The sequence below is a fragment of the Haliotis asinina genome, chromosome 16 (genome assembly GCF_037392515.1).
Source record: "Haliotis asinina isolate JCU_RB_2024 chromosome 16, JCU_Hal_asi_v2, whole genome shotgun sequence".
In the NCBI taxonomy this organism is placed as follows: domain Eukaryota; kingdom Metazoa; phylum Mollusca; class Gastropoda; order Lepetellida; family Haliotidae; genus Haliotis; species Haliotis asinina.
In genome coordinates, this window is record NC_090295.1 from 43,988,450 (window position 1) to 44,012,007 (window position 23,558).

General features: G+C 40.7%; 3 protein-coding genes across 3 annotated transcripts in view; 1 reads left to right on the forward strand and 2 right to left on the reverse strand.

The window, feature by feature from the left end:
* Window positions 1-12,110, forward strand: part of LOC137268394 (uncharacterized) — a 31,264-nt gene extending 19,154 nt beyond the window's left edge. Inside the window, exons 3-4 of the mRNA XM_067802963.1 lie at window positions 8,527-8,675; window positions 11,863-12,110. Of these exons, the coding sequence (XP_067659064.1) occupies window positions 8,527-8,675; window positions 11,863-12,110 (397 nt within the window). The remainder of the gene's footprint in view (window positions 1-8,526; window positions 8,676-11,862) is intronic.
* On the reverse strand, window positions 989-4,085 carry LOC137268493 (uncharacterized). The gene is made up of 6 exons (XM_067803056.1): window positions 3,895-4,085; window positions 2,952-3,019; window positions 2,581-2,733; window positions 2,170-2,211; window positions 1,831-1,893; window positions 989-1,590 (listed from the first exon to the last, which is right to left on the reverse strand). Exons 1-6 carry the CDS (start codon window positions 4,083-4,085, stop codon window positions 1,346-1,348), a joined length of 762 nt encoding a protein of 253 aa, XP_067659157.1. The 3' UTR covers window positions 989-1,345.
* A 677-nt stretch (window positions 12,111-12,787) lies between the features above and the next one.
* LOC137267807 (heparanase-like) lies at window positions 12,788-20,909 on the reverse strand. The gene is made up of 10 exons (XM_067802245.1): window positions 20,740-20,909; window positions 19,597-19,727; window positions 17,969-18,142; window positions 17,222-17,381; window positions 16,775-16,825; window positions 16,144-16,341; window positions 15,603-15,714; window positions 14,141-14,250; window positions 13,513-13,656; window positions 12,788-12,968 (listed from the first exon to the last, which is right to left on the reverse strand). Exons 1-10 carry the CDS (start codon window positions 20,907-20,909, stop codon window positions 12,788-12,790), a joined length of 1,431 nt encoding a protein of 476 aa, XP_067658346.1.
* Window positions 20,910-23,558: the final 2,649 nt, after the last annotated feature.

Here is a 23,558-nt window from a genome sequence, read left to right on the forward strand (position 1 = left end):
TCTTTGCAGTAACCCATCATTTTGAGAAAAAAATCCCATAGTTTCAGTCTTATGGGTATTGACATTCATACCAGTTACAGAACAAATCTTTTCCAAAGCACCTAATGTTTGTTTAATCTGTACTGTAGATTAAGCAAGAGTGGAAACGTTACACAAGTATATGAGCAAATACATGTATCATGAAATGATAATTCATACCAAAATCCATATTTACTTGTAACCAGTACAAGCAATACATTAGTATTCAAATATTAGGAAAGTATGGAATATTAGTTTCATCATGTATCAGTAATAGCTTAGACAAGACTCCTGTCAAAAGCAGTAAAACTTATTTCACAGGCATTCTGTTGAAAAAGGTGTAAGTCATGACCACACGATTTTACAGATGTTCTGAAGTTAAAATCCTAGCCTGAAGTAATCAGAACTCAATGTAAGACAAACAATTCACTAGACAGGTTAATAAATTGCTTTGATGAGGTAAAGATGCCATCACCTACAATAAAATAACATTATGCTAACACCAGTTAAGGTCATTATGCTAACACCAGTTAAGGGTCGTTAAAGATCCAGCCCAGAGTAAAAATTCAAGCTGGTCATTGAAGTTGTTATGGTAGGACACACCCCAGTTTGTTTATTCTGTATTTCATTGCCTATTGTAGGTTACACACATTTTTGTATCAGTCAGCAAATCATAATCTTTGTATTGTTTCAATTATAGTTAAATAGTCTCCACCTTCATTTGTCCATCAGTAGGGTTTAGACTCTCAACACAGGTCAGCTCTAGCCCCAGCCCAGAGGGTTGTACGGACTCTCTGTGGCCACCCTTGTTACTCTATCTCTTGTAAATAAAATTGTAATTAGCTTCTTGTGACTTCAGACTCTTTGCTGAGTTAATTCCTCCAAGCAAACCAGCACGCCAGTTAGATAAGGGATTTCACTGGTACCCTTACTTGGACCAAGACCCACATCATAACACATGCCTAAAACAGTACACTCTGATCACTTCCATAGTCTTAATTAATTGATAAATGAAGTTGAAGAATATCTGTGCACTTAAAATTCAGCACTGATAAGTGCCAATCTGGCAAGAGATATAACCTGAAGAAAGTGTGTTTGTCTTATCATATGCACTAAATTTGGAATACACAGATATGATAATGAGAAGAAACAGACCTTGTGAATTCTGAAGCAATGCCATCTTAACCTGGAGACAGGTGCAAATACGGTTTCAAGTCATTTTTCTGCTAACGACATACTACAACTTACATCTTTTATACAAAGTAGTTCTTACTTTCCTATTTCAGAACCATCTACTTAATAAAACTTGAGTGCATTTGGATGTTATTTATTCTTCAGTATCACAATGTTCCAACGAAACTCCAAATTCTGCATTCATCTTTAGTTGATAATAAACTGATTTGACATGGAGCAACTGAATTTCTGAATCTAATTTCTTTTGATTTTTTTCTAACATTTGAATTTCAAGTTCGAGCTTTCTTTGTTCAAGTTTGATCCTCTTGGTGTCCTCAATGGTATTTTCATACGTAGCCTCAGCTTGATTGCGTCTTTGCTTCCGGCTTTTCTTTATCTCTGTAAGCATAAGGACAGATGTATTTGACATGGTAGTGTACAGTTGTTCTTCAAACAATGGTCCAACTTATCTTCTGTTTGGGTGACAACTTTGGATGACATTCTGTGCAAATATTTTACATTTTGGTAGTATTGTACTAGTATTATGGTAACCACATTACAACTGTGACAATAATGAAATATGCAGATTACTTCTTTGATTGTTGTTTTACATACATAAGTAAACTATTTCAAGTGTACCATCTGAATTGCTTTCCTGCTGTGGCACTGCCCTTTCATCTTGTGTTTCTTCACCTACTAGGCCTGTAAAAGATGGAATCATAATTTTTTATTTCAATAATTTAAAAGAAATTCATATTTTATCCGAACACTGATATATGTTTTTTTTTTCAAATTAAAGGAATTAATAATTTAACAACACAGGTAATTGATAATGTTTTCAGTTGAACACAATGAAGACTTAATGTATCGTGGTAATGAAAATTCTGAGTTAAGGGAGACAGATGTTTGATGTTGTGCATGAGATGTATATACTTTTACATGTAAATAGTACACAGAGACAAAAAATGTTTGGTTTACCTTGTACTGCAGTGCCAGTTTCCTCACCAGTGGCATGGGCATCTGAGAAAAGAAAAGCAAAAATTATTTTTAACATATTTTAAATTGCTTCAAGTCAGCACATTTGAATGCTATGAATGAATAATTTTCTTCAAGTTTATTCTTTGACACACATTAATCGTTTCCTAAATACTTTGGCACTGATGTAAAGCACAAACAATGTTTTCTTTACTATGATCACATACACAGCAGGCTGTGTCTGATAGTAAGTACTTGATATGTCCATGAAGATAGTGTCCGCAACTTTTATCTTATTTCATAATGTCAAAATTTTAAGTGCCACTACATGCATCAGGATTATCAGAATATTTGCACAAAGTTCATATCAATCTTTAAAAATCTGAAGAAAAAACCTACTACCTAACAATATACCATCAGTGTCAATGCCATGATCCAGGCCATGAATGCCTGGCCTCCCTTCCAGTGACTGGGAGAGGGCCTCATCTGCACTTGTTAGTGTTGGTGGTGGAGGCCCTCCACCAGTTACGGACATTGACCTCTTGAGGCCATCTATCCTTGCCTTAGCTGTAATAAACAAATTGCAGTTTAAATTCAGTTATTGTTACACATATTAGTATTTGGAATATATCTGAATCATAAATAATGACCATTGAAATTGGCATGTGTTCATGTGTTATGAAGATAGTAACAGTTACTTTCAGTAGTTAATTAACAACTGCCCAATGAACAGTCATGGATGAAAACCACACCTACAGCAATTTCAATCAGATATGAAACAGTACCTCTTTGCTTCAAATTGAAGTACTTCTTCTTGACCTCCACTGTCTCTCTTTTGGCATTGATGTGTCTACTGAAATTATACAAATAAAGGCTCATAATATAAGAAAACATTTGTAAAATATGTCACAAATTAACAAACGATCATTTGAATACCTCATGTCCTCTTTACATATTTAGTCATTCTTATTATTACTTATTTTATTTCAATTAGTTCTTTATGAAGATATGTGCTTATTTTCGTTAAAGTGGTGGTGGTGTGGTATGTTTTTTTTCCATTCGAGATGTTTTTTTCATTCAAGACCAGAGCCCCCGCACAGCTAAAACTTGTAGCCGATTTCCGCGTAATTGGCCAATCAAAATGGCACTGACGCTAAACGCACCAATGAAGTGATTTATGTAAGTTTAGACTTGGGGAAACCCCACGTATAGATACGGTGTAATTATGCATTTTCTTGGGGAGGAGGGTTAATTACCCATCGATATTTACAGTAAATACAGGCACTGCTTTGAACAGCTGATGCAGTTAAATAATGCCAAGAGCTTGAAAAATAAGGGACCGTTCACAATATCAGGACTGAGGTGGTGTGTGATGAACATTGCACGGAGCGTGTGTGTGGGAGGTTGACTGTTTTGTACATGACATGCAGAAGATTTGTGTCGGGGGTTGGAGGTTGGGAATTCATTCAAATGGTAAATGCTTATTTGTAACTTTCAGCATAACCACCCACCTCCAACCCGCAGCCATTAATTATGGACGACGCGCAGAAATTATTCCTTGTTTGCAAAATATGTCTTGAATTTTCCCGAACAGATTCTTTGGTATTTGCTTCAAGAGACTGGTTGTTGTGATAACATGGTAGCTAGTGAATCAGTGATGTGGTGATATTTCTGGGAGGAATAGTTAATGTGCAGAGCTTGAATATGGAAAGATGATGAACAACTTACGCGTTTAAGGTGTTCGTGACTTCTTGCCACCCATCGCTACGCTGTCGATGGATGGACTTTGCTCCACACCCTTTGATGTCTCCAAAGAGAGTTCTCTCTCTCTGGAGTACCTCTTGTATGAGGCAAATCTCCTCAGCCTCCGACCATCCTTTCCCACGTTTTTTCAAATCGGACACACCCTCGGTTGCCATTGTAAACAGAGCAGACGACAACATCCGAGTCGTTCTTCTTACCTTTCCTGACGGAAGAGTTCCAAATTGCCGCTTGTATCATAAACAAAGAGTACATTGAGCATACTCAAGCCGAGCTTGAGTTGTACTCAGCTGAGTACGTGCTCAAAATGTTTTATAACCTTTGCTTGAGTACGAAACTCGGCTGAGCGCGATTTTGAGCATGAGCACGAATTTGAGCATAAACTTGAGTTGAGCACGAAATTTTGTTTATAACCTCGGACCCTGGCTGTTGAGGCACCAAGACGTGTTGACCAAGATTACAAATGCACGTTTGCCTGTGGATGAACGTCTGAATTACTTGATGAAATGCAGTGGAAGTGGTGCGTTGGCAGGTGTGTTGCCTCGCATCTTGTTGAACTGGCAGTCCTATCTACAGGAGGAACAGCAGAAGCGACAACACAACACAACTCGTCGCCAAAGGAAACCTCAAAGGAAACCTCAAAGGAAACCTCAGGGGCGTCGCAACTCCAGGAAACAGACCAAGAAGAGCAACGAGAAAACAGCCCCAGGTGCAGCTTTGACCCGAATGGTGTTAAGAAGCCAGAAGAACAAGAAGAAAGCAAAGCCAGCAACATTACCCTCACTTCCTCCACCAACATTACCATAAATAGAGGTATCCCATCCTTATCGTCGTCAGTTCCATGATAGCAGCAGCAGCAGGAACATCATGTCTGCCCGTTTGAAACGAAATAAAAAGGCGCTCTGTCATGTGTGTAGTCCTACAGCAACACCAAGTAACCAAACTAATCGGTTATTGATCATTCGTTCCATGGTTTTGCAAACACAGCTAGTGAGTGAAATTGGTTGATAATTGGAAGGATCGGTATGGTCACGTCCGTGTTTAGGAATTGGAACAATTATAGCATCACGCGATGAAGAAGGAAATTCACCAGATGTCCAAATACTATCAAAGATGTTTGAAAGTGTCTCTAAACAGGATTCTGGCAAGTGTTTCAGAAGTTGATAATGTATGTTATCAGTATTGTGAGCTTGGTCAATGCTTCATTTTCATTATTAACGTGGTGGAGAACCTTTACCTTTGATTGTTTGGACCATATTCCATACCTTGGACATGGACGTACCTGAATTGATTTTTGATACATGATTTCTCCAAGATTGACGTTTACTTTGCTTAAAAGTATGCCTAGCTTTAGCATTTAAAATGTTAAATTTATTGAGATTATGGACCATAGGATGGCGACGGAAATAACGTTCAGCCTTTTCCCTTGCCTTCCTTGCTTGTTTGCAGTGATCATCAAACCATGGTTTTCGTATGTGAGGAACAGCAGAGGACTTAAAGATACATTCCTCAGCAATTATATTCAGTTCATCCAAGCGAGAAATATTTTATGGGATCAGAACAGCTCGGGTTGCAATTTGTTAACACAAAGAGTGGCATACAATTGCCAGTCAGCTTTTTAAAAATTCCACCGTGATGATGGAAGGACATCAGATGGGGACACAGGTTTCAAAATAGTCGGAAAATGGTCACTTCCACATAGATCATCATGGACAAACCATGTGAATTCACTCAATAAATTTGAATCTGCAAGAGAGATCTAAACATGAATATGTACCTTTAGCCGGGTGCAGGTAGGTTTCAGAGTCATCATTAAAGATGCACAGTTCATTATCAGATATGAAATCTTCAATCACTTTTCCTTTTTGATTCATGGTTGAACTTCCCCATAAAAGATTGTGCCCATTTAGATCACCCATGACGATAAAGGGCTTAGAGAGCTGGTCGCATAATTGTTGAAGTTCAAACTTTTGAAGATTTAAAGAAGGACGAAGGTACAAGGAACAAAGTGTAAAGGTAATCTGCAAGGTAATACGAACGGCTACTGGTTGGAGGTTTGTGTTAAGGGGAACAGGACTATGGATGACGCCCTGTCGCACCAAAACAGAAGCTCCACCAGTAGCTTTATCACCCGGGGCAGAATAAGAATGAAAGGAATTATAGCGTCTGAAGTCAAATTTATCGGTATGTTTAAGGTAGGTTTCTTGTAAACAAATTGCTGATGGATTTATATCCTGAGTTAAGAGCTGCAGTTCATGAGAATTATGTTTAAGTCCTCTGCAGTTCCATTGAAGAAGATTCGAATGGCTCATGGTGGGTCTATAGGTGATCGTTCACGTGAACGCGAGGAGTAGTTAGTACTACCAAGACGTTCACAGGATGGGGTGATCCATCTCGAGAGGGTAAAAAATGTTACGTAAATCTACCGGTGTTTCAGTAGGAGTGGCATCTTAGTTTTGATTTTCCTGTTTCTTCTTGTGAGGATTGGGCACTTCAGTCTATGATTTTGCTTGAGCTGATGTTTCAGGAGTTGGAACACACTGAGATACTCGAGGAATGTCATGTTGTTGACTATCTATCGACATTGTCTGACTGTTTGATGGTTTAGAAACAGGCTGAGGGCGTTCCGAGTTTGTCCATGTCACGTCAGTTTGACATTCTACGGATGTTGTAGAAGATGTGCTTGAGACAACTGCAGCATAAGTTTGTGTTGATGGAGGCGAACGGCTCGCAACCACTTGTTTAGCTTCCTCAAAGGAAATGTTGTTTTGACATTTTACTGTCAAAATGTCTTTTTCATGTATCCGCGAAGGACAAGATTTAGAAGCAGCGTCATGTTCACCCTTGCAATTTACACAGTTTAGTGCAGCCCTACAACCAGTGTTTTCATGATTACCTCTGCATCGAGAGCACACAGAAGGGCGATTGCAGAATTTAGAACCATGTCCAGATTTCTGACAATTGTAACACCGGAGTGGATTGGGTACATACTCATCCACACCAATGTTGAAATAGCCAGCTTTAATGGATTTAGGGACATCAGTTAGTAAAAATGTGAACAAATAGGTATTGGTTGGAATAAAAGCATCACCATCTCTTCTCACGAAGCGTTTCACTGAGGTGACATGCTGTCCAGAAAGTTCTTTCAAGGTTTTTACATTTGAACAGGTTAATAGCTAGCTATCTCCGCGCACTCAATTAAAAGGGAGCCGCCTCGGAGACGTGAAACATTCATCACCTCACCACAAATACCTTCGATTGCTTTAGAAATAGCAAACGGGTTGATTTTTAAAGGAAGACCATTCCTAAATTCAACAACAATAAATCGTGCCCAAGAGTTAGAATTTGCTGCAAGAGAAACATCATCATCAGACGACAATATCTCAGCGTCCAAACGTCTATTTTTTTCATTTCGGGTAGAACCAGAATGGTTACGAGCCATGATTACATCAAAGAGATTCGACAACCCTGCTCCCCACCCACCATGGAGTGTCGACAAGGACGGCATCTAATTGCATCGGGTCTCCAGAATGCAGACACCAGGTATACAGGGATGCTATACTCCAGCAAATATGACATGAATAGCTATATTCGTTTATTAAGTGCATTGTCAGACTGCCCATAACAATAACTTAAAAACATATAGAATTCAGAGGTCAACATCACCAGATTGGCCCATGAGCCACAGCCTGCTGGCATAGGACTCTAGGCAATATAATATCTTGAAATAACTGGAGTTTCTAAAAGCCAAGATCAAATAACATATCGAATATGTGCAATAATTCCCACTATGCACAGTGCTTGGCATGACCACCCGATTGGTAGAACCGGGCCCATCTTACCACCCGCCTAGGTGAAATCACGGTGCCTGTAACGATAAGAAAATCAGTCTGTAAAAAATACGGCGTGAAACCAGCAAACAACAAAGATGAATAGAAATCAGGGCAAAGGAATTACAATCACAATACAAGTACATTGGCAACATATTGCAAAACATTGCAGACAATGCTGATAATATCCACCAGACTACCACGTAGGTCAAGCATAAAAATACACCTCAGCTACTCATCCAGGGTGAGAGGTGATCTCCAAACATCTGTAGGTCTGTTTGTGATCTGAAAAGTTGCTTGAGCGATCACTAACTCTCTGTCCCAGATTGTACTAGTTTTAACAGTATTGGTATGATAAACAGCGCATCGCTGGGCTTTACCGAATCTTAACAGAGGCAATGTAACACAAGCATAAACCTGCCCCACTGCCATATAACACAGAAGCACATATCGTATTGTGTGTCTTGGTCAATGTGAAACGAGTGGCATTTGAAGAATGTGTAAACGTCACTTTATATCCATCAATGGGCGTCGCGGTGGCTGAGTGGGTTAGATTGCTGACCTTGTACGTCGGCGATTACTTGCTGGAATATGGAAAGTATCAACAACAGTTGAATCGGTACTTAACTGGGGACGTTTAAACATCCGTTACATTTTTAATCACTTTCTACATGGGACTTTGTATTCAGGAACATATTCCGAAATACTTTCGAACAATCTTGATTTAATATTGTGTAATTGTTCTTACTGTGCTTCCAATCTTTTAAAGGTGGTTCTGGTTCTGGTGGGGTGAAGGTCGCCTGAAGTTCGGTGAAGGTCGATTTGTTGGCTCGCAGCTGGTGTTTGATGAACCAATCAACAGATCCATTGAGGTGTTCAGTGTGTCATCATATGTATACACGGTGGAGTACATTCTTGGTAGGTTCTTCCTCTCCTCGTTCTCCCATGAGAACGTGAATTATATTGTACATATCACCCCACTTGCCCACGTGGTATATAGGCGACGAACGGAAACAGGTGGTCAGGCTCGCTGACGTGGTTACTGGCACACCGATATATATATATATATATATATATATATATATATATATATATATAGAGAGAGAGAGAGAGAGAGAGAGAGAGAGAGAGAGAGAGATAGATAGATATAGATAGATAGATGTGTGTGTGTGTGTGTGTGTATATATATATATATATATATATATATTGAGTCCAAAAAGAAACTTCACATTCTTTCCTCAGGGCACTATAAAAGAAACAGATAAGTAAGATGGTAAGATGGTTAAATTGTTATTATTTCATTGCTAAGATCTGTGTGATGTACTCGATACACTGACAGTGCCACAATCAGTTCCATTAGGCTACACCGCCGTTCCAAAACGTGGGTATACAGAATGTCAAGGCACAAGAATAAAAATACGAAATTTCTCAGTTCAATAATGTGAATGGGCCCTCCGCGGATTCACCACTGCCAAACACCGTCTCCTCATCGACTGCCTGATGCTTGTGAACACGTGATTGGGGATTCTGCTCCATTGCACTTGCAAGGCAGCGCCAAGTTACTGCAAATTCTGAGGTTGGTCCCTAAGACCACGAAGCCTTCTCCCAAGTGATTTATTGGATTAAGGTCAGGGGATCTCGATGGCCAGTCGATGACGTTCATTACAGCGTTTTGGAGGAAATTCCGTGTCAACATCGCGGTATGCAGCCGAGCATTATCATGCTGGAACTGTAGACCTGGGCCATGAGCCGCCATGAAAGGAACGAGGAGGGAACGGTTGGTCCCACATAAAACACCCCACACCATGCAACTTTCGCCACGAATCTGTCCCCAAATACCGTTCACGACGTCGTTTCCAGACTTTATGCGTGCCGTCCGCGAATCTAATGGTAAACCTGGATTCATAGCAAAAGAGGAGTCTCTCTGGGTCATCGGAGGTGACGTTGGGCCCACAGCAGACGTTGACATTGATGAAACGGCGTCAATACTGCTTTACGTTATAAGCGTTGTGAATGGGGATTGGCAGCCGTAACCGATTTCGAATGGTCTGTGAGGACAGTCGACCTCTAAACATCTCAGCCCTGGTCCGTGTTGCCGGCAGAAATCTGTCACGTAAGTGACGTAGGGCGATTTGACGGTGTTCTAATCGTCACGTCACAGGTGGACGACCCGACCTTGGGCGATCGGTTTGTTGTAGACGATCTCGCAAGTCATACACAGTATGACGGCTGCATCCCAGTGCTCTTGCGACGTCAATAACTGATCTTCGCGCTTGCAACATGCCAACGGCACGTTCACGTTATGCATTTGACAATTCTGGTTTTTTTTTAAAGTACCGATAGAACTGTGGCTTAAAAGTGGGATGTTTTTTTTAAATCTTGAGGCCAATGCAAACACGTGAAAACGAAGAAAACTTCGATGTGGAGATCACGTGATCGACTGCACGTGCAAAACCTGATTTGGCACTACGTCATTTGCACGAGAATGGATGGGTTTGACTGGGTTTGCTAACGTTTTTTCTAGAGTCGAAAGATAGTTATCCCATTTCGGATGCATAGATGTATCATCAGAAAATAATGATTCATTATTTTTTAAAGTTACATTTAGTGAATTTTCCTTTTTGACTCAGTATAGCTGGAATGTTCCTGAGTGCGGGTGCAGAGCTAACAAACACGTGGATATAACACAGAACGGCGCTGAAAGCTGTATCAGACTTTTAAATTTCTTGGCGTATTCGTCACCTTAACACGTGATGGGAATTTCGTTTCTATTTCTGGCAAATGTGTATTCATCAATTACCATCTATGGTATTTAAACTGCATTATTTATTTGCGTGTTCGCCTCGTGACAAGAGGGTGGAAGCAATAGTGGAAGTAATTATTTCAAACGTAATGACTCATCAATAGCATCGATTTCAGGAATTCATCCAACAGATTATTGATAGTTCAACGTGGTGGGTTGTCTCATAGGATACAATGGGAAGCGCTGGTTGGTGATGGCGACACAGAACAACAAATAGATAACCTATTTTTTTTAATTGATTATTCTGCTGACGAGCACAACCTTTGAACAAACAGCATACAAAGAAGTATGTAACAGAAATACATGAAGGCTGACAGTCCTCTGTTATCCTACGGAATAGACAAACACTCCGACAAGCGGTAGACATGTGAACGCGTTCATATGGTGCAAGACTGGGCAATTAGCTCATAACTAAGACGAACAATACGTTGACGAAGATGAAGGCATGGTTGAGTTCAAACTTCTCTTGTTGCTTTCACAAGACAAGACAAACAAGTATCCATGAATGAGGTGGGCTTAGTTCCAGCTCAACCCAGAGCGTTTCCTACGAGCGGCATAATCCTGCTCGCGGTCGTCCCTACACACATGCAGTCGGGATACTGGACTTCCATTGTAGATGTGAACATATGTATATACAGGTTTTGACAACAATAGACAGACAAAGACCCAACAATGAAACAATCGTACTTCCTCATACAGCGGATGTGATGACAGATAGAGCCAAGGGAGATGATCGATAAAGGCCATATATGTCATACACAGTAAATAAAGGAAATGTCGAAGAAGTGCGTGAGGGATGAGTTTAGTTTTACGCCGCACTCAGCAATATTCCAGCTTTGTGGCGGTGGTCCGTAAATAATCGAGTCTGGGCCAGACAATCCAGTGACCAGCAACATGAGCATCGATCTGCGCAATTGGGAGCCGATGACATGTGCCAACCAAGTCAGTGAGCCTGACCACCCGATCCCGTTCGTCGCCTCTTAGGACAAGCATAGTTACCTGTTATGGCAAGCATTGATTGGTGAAGGTCTTTGAGAATCGCAGAACCGGTACTTTCCATGTCCCAAATTTCAAGGATCATTTATGCTTGTAAATCACTGTATAGCCAATTTATGTGTCAAAACTACATGGACAACACCGTTATAACGAGCTATTGTTGCAAGTTTCACTGAAGACATTGGAAACTGAACATAGTGGGAAATCAGTCCGACAAAATGCTTGAGGGGATAAGCATCGTCCACGGCAAACGGCTTACGGTTAAAATAAGCTATCATAACTCCAACCATACATTTGTGTTTGCAGGTGAGGGGTATGAGTCGCTGTATGGAGTTGCTAGTCGGAGCGGGAGGTACTCCGATGGGCTGTTATACGAGACCAAGGCGTGGAGTGGCTTACACTGTGTCATACAGTGTCAGGCACACGGAAACTGCCACATGTATAGCTACAACAAACAACAGGCTGTCTGCGCCCTCTACAACAGAGACAATGCATCATTCAGCATGACGTCTGAAAATGGATGGGTTTCATATCAGCTTCGTTACTGTGACTGACCCAACGCCGCAATACGCCAGCCATATGGCGGCGGTCTGTAAATAATCGAATCTGCACAAGGCAATCAGTGATCAACAGCATGAACATCGATCTGCGAAACTGGGAACCGATGGCATGGCTCAACCAAGTCAGCGAGCCTAACAAACCGATCCCGTTGGTCGCCTTTTACGAAAAATCTGGTTATTAAAAGGATATATTCTAACCCAGTCCTTCACTTTTCAACAAATGACATACAAAGTAAACAATAATGATTTATATGTACCTATACTTTTTTTCAAATAAGTATTGATCTGTCATCCTTTACTGTTTCCTTTTACACAAGTAGATAAATGTGAAACACCTGCCTCGTTTTGTTTCAGCTGTTTGCCAGATAATTTTATTTGAAGCGAATCAACTGTAATTTTAGTGGAAGTGTGAAAATATGTGCTCATTTGTCCATTCTTTTACGTGTTTAACCACTGTATTTAATTTTATCATCGTGTGGATTCCTCTGTCGAACCTCACTCTGTGAAATATATGCGTTAACAAAATAAGTCTATTTATCTGTGTTATTAGCAAAAGGAACGCCTTTATTCCGTAAATGCCGTACTTCAAAGCAAGACTAACATACATACTTTCTCAGATAATAAACACCACGTAAAACATTCATTTCCTAAACCTTTTAATGTTGCTATAATTATCCAATAATGGTACCATGGCCGTGTGACTGACAGGCCGCTATGTTGGCGTCGGGGATGACAATGAATCCAAAGGTGTTCCCAGGTACTGTCATCTGTCTGCTTCCCAAATGTCTTGGCGTCATGTGTGGTATTTGGTTGTTGACAAGTTCCAAGGTTTTGCCATTTAACCGTACTTTTCTGGAAAAGTATGAAAGGCATTTGACTGGCATAGTGAGTTGAGCTTTACGTCACACTCAGCAATATTCCAGCTATATGGCGGCGGTCTGTATATAACCGAATTTGGACCAGGCAGTGTTCAACAGCATGAGCATCGATCTACGCAACTGGAAACCGACGAACCGACATGTGTCAACCAGGGCAGCGACCCTGACCACCCGACCCTGTTAGCCGCCTATACGATAAGCATTACTATGCTAGTGTATATATTAAACACAAGAGCTTTATGAATCCTATTAAGCATTAAATATTAAATCCTTTCATAATCCATCCAATAACGGTAAGGAGTATTACCTTCCACCCTAGAATCTGACTTTTTGTACCTGATGCCATATCAGCTGAACATGTGCTCATGTGTGCATGTGTGTGCGCGCGCGCGTGTGTGTGTTTGAGTGTGTGTGTGAGAGAGAGAGACCTTGATGCTATGAATCCTGAACCCATAACTTAAACTGTTATATTTATATCATTATGTTTGAAAGAACAATTATACAATGTATGTACTTACTGTGACTTTAAGTCTCCTCCCTCTGGAGTCAGCCAGAATGCATCTGCGGTTTTGCCCTGCAGATCCGATATGGTCAGGATTATGGGAGCTTTATTCAGGTTCAGAGCGTACACAGTGATACTTCCTGGCTTGTAGTTGTAAACACTGAAATATGAACAGTGATGTCAAAACAAATGACAGCATATATTATCAGATACTTTACTCACCATGAAATTTAGACTTTTGTTTGATTTTACACTCGTAGGTACTATACTAATGTTTAGCCGACAGCCAGGGATTGTGTAAAACCGTTACATCGAAAACGATATGTGCAACTTGTGAAATCGAAATTCATTAGATCTGACAACAAAGACGAGCATAATATTGTCTGCCTTCAAAAGACATGTAGAGCTTGTACTGTAACGTCCACGTCACGTCCACGTACTGTCACGTCCATCTTCTAACGTAAAAAAACGCTCAAAACATACTTCCATACTTGTTATTACAAAAGGCATGAAGTAAATGATGTTTCCTGTGAAAGATGTCAAATACATGTATGAACCTCCGTTCATTAAGCGACAGTTGGAAGCATCTGTGGATAGTCCGGAGTAATATGTCATGGGAATAGTGCCGTTAGCAAACAACTTACTTGTTGAGCTTCGTACAGTGGGCATACAGTCGGATGTTGTCTGATGTAGATGGAACATCGAATACTTTGTTGCCGACAAGTCTCTTGTATAGAAGAGTCAGCCAGTAGTCCTGGCAAAAGCAATCGTGTGGGTTCCATATAAGAATGACTATGTTGTCATTCACATGAGTTGCCACTGAAGGCACAAAACATGCTTGGCACAAAAACTAAAAGATCCCCTTCCATGTATAAGTTAATGAGCATAAGTGTACGGTAAGTATGTCAGATATACTTAATAACGAGTATGTCCACCTTAAACTGCAATGCGCGCGTGACACCATGCAGGTATTTTGGATACCAACCGCCGCATTGTCTCCTTCGAACCAGTGTCACTCATGCTGCAGTACTCCCCCTAACGCTTCAAGATTTGCGGGTGCAGTCGATGAGCTCGACGCTCTAACACATCCAACAGATGTTCGACGGGGACAGATCTGGGGATTTGGCTGGCCAACCAGAGTAAAGTTGAAACACCTTGTTGTTGCAAGAAGTTCGCGTCAGCACGAGATCTGTGAAGACGTCCATTATGTTCCTGAAACACAGAGCTCCGACCTGCTCCGTGAGCCATTGGAATCACGTTTGGCCGTAGAACCCCGTCAATATACCGCTGGCCCCGTACAAGAATCAAACCAGTTCCCCTATTTACAGAAATACAGCATGAGACCATGATAGAGCCTCCTCCATAACAATTGTGTTCCTGCACCGTTGGTGCCACCATAACGCTCTCCACTGCGTTGCCACACACGCAATCGTCCATCAATGAATCGCAAAGAAAAAATGGATTTTCACATGTCGCCCCTGCCGGTTCACACATCTCTGACGTTTCTAAGCCCACTGACAACGAAGACGTCTGTGGTAAGCTCTCATCGTCACGCCTTTGAATGTAAAATTCGCGTTCCTGTTGCTCTGAAGAATTTCATCTTTAGGTCGATTCTTCAGAGATCTTATTCTCAAAAAGCTATCTTGTCTGGGGGTGGCTTTAGGGCGTCTTCCTAGACCGGTTCTCATTTTAACGCCCCATGTCTGACGTTTAAAAGTTGATGAGACGGTAAATTACGCCCTTGAACCCCTAGAAACGGGCAACACTATTCTTAGATTGTCCGCCCTCTATTATACGTTTGTCAGATACTCTCGAGGTGGCATTTTCACACGAGATAGTGAGACACACTTACTGCCAGGTTAGGGGCGACTTAGGGTCTCCCTTATTTCTTGCGCCTAGTACATATCATGTTATGCGAGTGGGTGATGTTGTCGACGAAGTCGAAATAGGATCATGCATGATTAGACAGTTCACTAAGCCTGGTTGCCCATTACTCATCGTAGTCGAATTGGTGACTTATCGAAGAGGACTGGCGACTTATTATCAAAGGATAATCGACACCATCACAGTGTGACAAATTAATATAATGATAATGTGTGTACGCACAGGATTAGGGTTATTGTTGCTGTCAAGAAGTGAGTAATGACTTCCGAAGATTGCTTGACGCATGACTCCTTTTATACCATTTTTTGCTGATAAACCAAGTTTGTCAAGCCACCTGTAATTGGAATATAATTATCAATAAGCAACTCACATTTACACCCAACGTCTTTGTACGCCAGTTAATTACAACACAATCAGAACACAATCGGAACATGGCTATGCTACTCATTCATGCCACACAATCACGACAAACATCATCGGCAACGACGTACCATCTAACTGGAAACGTGAGCCTCTTCACGTCCAAATGACACTTTTCATAAGTGATTTCCAATACTGAGAGTTTGGGGCAGGCCATAAAACATATTTACGGAATCTAGATCTACACCAAGGTAAACAAGAACCTCCTCAGGAAGCTGTTGTCCACATTCATATGTTGTATTCAGTGACTGATGTCTCCTTTTACATTTGATATTTGAGCAGGAGACCTTTTCAGATATAAACGTCTAAACGTCTTAATAATTTGGAAACCTAAAATACTCACAGATTGCCTGCCACATATCTATCAGAAATTCCAGGAGTGCCTCCCCCAGTGCCAGAAGATGTCTCCCCGAGCCACGCCATCAGTCCATGATGGTTTCGGACAATATCCATCACTGTGTTTATGTTAGGAATAAGCTTATCCATTATGGAAGATTTAGAATAGTCTTCCAGTGTGGCGCTGTGTCCATTAAAATAGTAGCTGTAAATGGGAGCAAGGTGTGTTTTTTTCAATACGTAACAATACGGTGACATTCTACCATGTTTGGGCACATATGTGCTATTTACGTGTTCTGCATGGGGTGAGTCTTCATACTAGAGTGAGTGGGTTTAGTTTTACGCCGCACTCAGCAATATTCCAGCTATATGGCCGCGGTGTGTAAATAATCAAATCCGAACAAGACATTCCAGTGAGCAACAGCATGGCCATTGCGCAATTACATGTGTCAACCAAGTCAGCTAGCCTGACCACCCGATCCCGTTAGTCGCCTCTTGCGACATGCATAGTCGCCTGTTATGGCATTCATGGGTTGTTGAAAGACTACCCCGGGTAGACCTTCACGGGTCCTTAATGCTATAAATAAAAACGACACTGTAACCTAAGCCCCTGATACTCCACCGCCAGAGGTACTCACTGGTGGACGGTTAGGACGTTGATAACACTGGCTCCGCCATTGGACAGGAAGCTGGAAATGAACGGTATTTGGACACATAGAAGTACTTATCAATTTCGATGTCATGAGTCATGACCATTATCACTGGCAGTGTCTGATGAGTAAACATTTAAGCTGCTTTGCGTTTGGTTTCAACGCTTTCGCTGAATGTCAGCATTGGGTAAGAACAGATGTGACTCAGCTGAGAGGCGTTATATTGTTTAGCGAAAACCTTCATCACGTGCCAGATTGTGGGCCCTGAGGGCGTCGCTGCAGTTTGACGTGCTGTATCTCAAGTCCAACCTTGCTATATTTATACTGTAGGAATACAGCTAAATTATGAAACCATCCACCATCTCGCCGGAGGTCTATAACCATTATTCAGCTTATTCCTGAGGAAAGAGTATGTTATTGGTATTATGCACGTACTTGTTTATAAACCTGGGTGCATATCCAGCGATGTCAGGTCCAAGGATAAGACTGGACTTATAGACCGTTTCTTCGAGGACGTGTTTCAACTCCTTGTAATCTCTTCCCAACTGAGCATCACTGACGGTGGTATTCCAATGTCGGTAGAACAAGTTCGGTTCTCAACCACAAGAATACAAAATGAGTGCATCAAGTGTGACAAGAAAACTTGTCACCCACACACAGGAAGTACGTTAGATATATTAGTTGGCATTAGTTGCGAAATGACTTCCGTGAGGAAATATCGCTCTTCGTCCATATTTAACACTGTAGATGATATTTCTGTTGATATGTTTTGGTCTATCAGTTAAGACCTCATATTTTGTCATGAAAATAATCATACTAGACACGCAAACTATTGCCACTATGTGCACCATCCACGCCGAAGGGTACTATGGTACTTAATGAACCAAATTACCCGAGTTCTGACCCAGTCAGTCACTTACTACAAGTTCAGGTTGCTCGGGGTTCTTTGTTTTCTGTTCGGTATTTAACGCTTCACACCGTAATATTCCAGCTGTATAGCGACTGTGTGTAAATATGGTCTGGACCATGCAATTCAGTGATCAAAGTCATCTTCATCAATATATGCAGCTGAGATACGATGTCATGTGTCAACCAAGACAGACCAATTCTAAACCAGTAACGATCTTCACGGGTAAATACTTATCTGTAATAGACATGACATATGTCCGGCTTCACACCTACCATTTCCAAGTTCAAACCCAGCAATGGGATACCCTTTGTCAGAGGAATATTTGAGCAACAACTTTGCATTTGCTGGGTCCCATTTTGTTCCGTCACGGAGCATGACGTTTAGACCAAACACCAACTTGAGTCCAGTCTTGTGAAGAAACATGTTGAGATCATCCCAGTTCTTTGCTGAAAATTGGTATTTCTTGATCTGACTTCATATAATACATTGTTTCTGTTGTAAACCTTTAATAAAAAACAAACTACATTTGGGGAATCTTGAATCTTGATATATTGAATACGATTATGCGAACACAGTGATATAGATATCCATCAGTATAAAAGTAGGTTGAAAGTGTTGTTGTCTAGAACGAAAAACAGTGTTAACCACAGGTCCTCTTTGAAAAGAAGTTATTTCAGTCGTCTTTGGATGTGTTCAGATACTTGTTTTATGTTGTGTTTTGTTTTCAAGCAACACGTGCGAAGATCTACATCATGAATCATTATGGAAAGAATATCACTTCGAAAATGTTGATGAAGTGACAACCAGCAAAATCCGGAGCTGTGAACTGATAGCAACATAGAATGTAAGATCCTTACTACACAGCTTTTATTTTTTCAGCAATAAAAATGCCCAGAAAAGAGGAATTTCAGATTTTACTGTAACTGACATGTCCGTAAGGTAAGTGATCGTTATATCTCGTTATATCTTAAATTACACTTTCGCATTAATGGACCACAAAATAGTAATAGTCATTTCATTGTGAAAGGTGTACACAAAGTTCGTGTTTCAGACTACTAGTTGTCATCTTGTGATTACACCTTTTCAGTTAAGTGCAGATTCTGCTAATTATTTGGGATAGTCCCATCCGGACTGTGAAACAACGTCGTCGGGCACGTATTTACCAGTACACAGATTTAGCGATTTAAACAACTCAGACACCGCGGTTTCCGCAGCAGTGGAAGCCAGACTGCAGCATTCGAGATCACGAGCTTTGTGCACATTCCTCGCAACATCACATCCCTCGCAACATCACATCCCTCGCAACATCACATCCCTCGCAACATCTCATTCCAAAAAGCAACATGAAGTTAGAAAAGGATTTGGGATTCGGGATTCGGGATTCGAATCCCGAATCTGAATATTCGGATTCGAGATTTAAATGCCGAAACCCGAATATGAAGAAAAGTCAAACTTGAGGTTGAAATATAGAAAAATGTAGGCTTTTGTATTCTTATACCTAAGATAGCTAGGTTTATTAGGGGCCCCTAGTACCTTAGAACGGGTGAGATAATGTATATTGACACTGTTGGTCATAATTCCGAATCTGAACAAAATATTCAGATTCGGAATTCGAATCCCCAATCCCTAATCCCGAACCCCGAATCCCTAACTTCATGTTGCTCATTTCAAACCAGTAATCTCTAATGACTTGGCTTTGAAGCCTGACTGTAGCATTCCAGACTACGAAATGATTTGGATTTGGTTGGAAATGGACTAGTTTAAAAAATTATATTGGGCATCCCGAAAGACCCGCGTTGACCTTTATATTACTGTTTTACAACCAATTTGTGCAGGGATATTGCTCCTTGATTATGATTATAAGCGTTTTTTTGGCACCATGACACTGTTGGTCCGTTACCTGTTACAGGACGCTGATATCCAGTGGCTATGCTGTGAGTCGGGTCAAACACCAGGCTATCCCCTGATGTGCCTCCGATTCTCAGGTATCCGGGTGCTAAAGCTTTTCCCAGGGCCAGCACCTTGGGAGAGCTGTTAACACAGAAAATACTCGCGACTTTTGAAAATACACTACAGCTACCCTAATGATACTGAGCGAGTAAGATTTTACCTATCTTATGGCAGTCATGCAGCATTATGAAGGGGACAACAGAAATGGGCTTCTCCAATTGTGCCCAAGATTGAAATCAAATGAGGGCCTTTGCTTTACCTTCCACTATACCTTCCCACTGTTAGGATAAAAGATGTTATAAACATATTGAACAAATATGTGCCTCCGATTGCCGACAATATGTTGGCATGTTACTTGTATCTTGGATATGGCACTGTACGGTGATGACGCATAATGCATTGCAACAGAAGTCCAGATAAAAAGAACACTTGTCAAAAGTGCGGTTGCAATTTCACCGTGAAGCATTCTGAGTCTGGCATGTTATGGAAATGAAAGTTTCCATGTCATACCCAAATAAATATGCAGTCAGTGCTCTCACAGGTTATCATAATGAATACATATTTTGGAGATCAGTCTACCAAAGCCGACTCCAGATATACTTCAGCACTGTTTGATTTTTGGCGGCCATAATGGATTTGGGGGAAAACATGATGAATCATGATGATCCTTGGCACTGTGCAAGGCTTTCTGGTATAATTCAGCGGGGGAAATTCAGATAGTATTAGAAGAGGAAATCAGCGATTTTCGCCGGCCATCGAGGACGCCATCTTGGATTTTTCGGAAAATGGTCCCAAAAATTCGGGCACATCCTAAAAGTAAGTCTAATCGTGACATTCTCCAGCACTTTGAAAATGTTTCATACCAAATATCTATTTCCACCCTTAGCAACTGCACTGTAAAGGCAACACTCAACGGCACTCCAGATATATCTTTACAGCAAACAAACAACCCCGTTAATGAAGGTCCATGGATGTAACTGGTTGAATGACAGAGCGAGTGCATCTTTAACTTCTACCATGGACTATTCAACGAAGCTATGTAAAAAATGTTCTCAAATCAATCAGAGATATTGGAAAACAATGTTGTGAATACCTGAAATTGAACTGCTGGGACCTCAGTCGACCACTTTCGAGGGTGACGCCGACAAACATGTCATCGATCACTTGCAACACGTGGTCAGCTTTTACCCTGATATGTTCGGTGTGCAGCGACACAGTAAACGGCTGTATCCAAGCCAGTCCCAATAAACACAGGAAGAACATTGTTAAATATTCTGACCATTACACAACGCTGATGTTTTCTTATATAGTTTGGTTTCGGAGTTATATAATGTCTAGGGGTCAACTTGGAGTGACTCTAAAACAGATGTTGCCAAGCCACGACAACAGATTACACCACGACACACACACTCGTAGGAGGCATGCCGTCGAGTGATTATATACGACTAGTGTCAAAATGTGGTTCTCTGGTACTTCTGTAAGCCATATTTCCAGTCTATCGGTTTCAGGGTCGGCTTGTAACATACCCTTTATCTTCAAGAATCGAAGATTGTTGGTTTCATTTTGGCTCCATACAGAATAACAATGTTGATAATAATAGGACAATAAGTCAGAGAGACTGGTTACCCAGTACTAATCGTAGTCAGATTTTAAAGGCGGAACTACTGATGACCTGTCACTAAATGGGATTCAGACCAAAGATAATCGACACTGTCACACTGAGACATGTTGATACCACGTGCGTGTATGTACAGGATAAGGATCGCTGTTGCTGTCAAGAAGTCAGTAATGACCTCTGAAAAAAATGCTGACTCAGGGCTCCTTCTAAACCATATTTTATGCTGATGCATCGGGTTTATCAAGCCGCGTGTAGTTGGAGTATATAATGATCAACAGAAATAGATTAACTGAGCACATAATATTTTAATACGCCAGTTACGTATCATACACACAACCAGGATATAAACATGGCACGCAGTTACAGTCATCGGCAACGACGTACCATATCAACGGAAACGTGAGCTTCGTCATGTCCATACGAAACATTTTATAACTGATTCTGAAATATTAAGGGCCTGTCCTCATATGGCCTACACCCCATTCAGCCTACACCTAAGTTTGCCTACAAGAAACAAAATGTCCGTCAGCATTACCCATATTCTAAGTGGGCCAGCCCCATTGCCCACGTGAACGCAAAGATATCAAACGATAAATCATGTAAATACATATGCTGGTATATAAAACAGATTACATTCTATGCATCGTGTAACATGTCGATGGAATACACGTAACCATGATCGAATGAACAAAGAAATAAATTACAAAATTGAATTTTGGGGAAGGTTTATCCAATAGGGACATGTAAATAAAACATATGAGAACAGCAACACTAGGTTATATGTAGGGGTTGTGAGTCACTGCATTATTTGACACTGACATCCATAAAGTCTTAAACCAAGAGGACGATTATCAAAATGGATGACAAGAATTGGATCCATCTGGATACACTGACCCCGTCACTTTCCCACATTTTCTCACATATTGTAGCCAAGTCAGGTTTACATGTGAAATACATCCCCACGCCATGGCAGAGTATCCATCAAAGGCAACATTTGGGAGAAAGTTTTTCGATGCAATGCTTAAGCGTCCATCATCTTCATGAAGAATGAATCAGTTCTCTTCAGATTCTAATCAAATGAACCTCGATAGAGCCATGTCTCCACAATCTGACGTCACCCTGGGTCGCCCAAAACGTGCGCGATCCTAACTTTACTGGTTCCCTTTCTGACGTATACGACTGACAACGGTGTCATTCAGATCTCGAGCATTTGCTTCAATGGACATAGATCTGATGTCCCTGGGCAGCTGCTAACTTCTTCTTTCTTTCTTCATTAAACATTATAACCCATGAAGAACACATACTGACACACACTTGTGAAAAGCTATGGGTTTCCTTCTGACCTACACAACAGGGCGTGTTTGGGAAACACTTCTCACCAAGTATTCTTGCAATGATTTCTTAAACAAACTTGGTTATTATATGTATCATGATACTTGAACATAATTTTTTACCAGACGCCACATAGATCGTTCGCATTTAAGACATCAAAAGTTCCTTTCAAGAGTTGTAATATGAATACCATAAAGCAGTATAAATTCCAACGAAATAGAAACAATTCAAACTGTCAACAAATCAGAATTCTGGTGTCATATGTGAACTATAACAGTCGTCATTTTATGAGCGCATCAGTTCTTTACGGCCACTTAAAATGACCAGAAATTACGCATAACAATAATGATTGATATGTGTCTATACATCCCTGCTGCTTAAACCTGTTGTCAGTGCAAATATTTACTCTCCCCTCACTGGATCTCTGATTACAGTAATTATCAGGCCCCGTAGACTTCTGCTCAGACCCTTTTCTATCTAATAACCAGTGAAAATATTTATCTAGAGCTCTCAATCAGTCATGAAAGTAACTCTAGTGCGTTAAAACAAATGTGTAATATAATTTTGACAATGGAAGTATATACAGTTTTTAAAATCGCGAGTACAATGTTTACGTTTGTATTTTACATATGCTATTTGGTCCATAACAATATCAAAGTGACTACTTTTATATAACTTACACAAGCCATTGCTCATTTCATGAAATAGGCTATTTCACGGAATGAATGTAACTTATGGCGTTTTTTTAATTCATTGGGTGCTTTACGGCGTCTTTTTTGATGTCATATGTTGGCGGTTCCTCTTCACATTAATTGGACCAATGTGAAACACGTGTTTTCTTTTTATACCTTGTTTGTCAGATTATGTCACTAGAAATGTGTCAATGTTGTAAAGTGTCAAAATATGTTATCGATTGTCCTTTTTGTTTAGATTTATCCACAACTGTTTTTAACCACTTCATA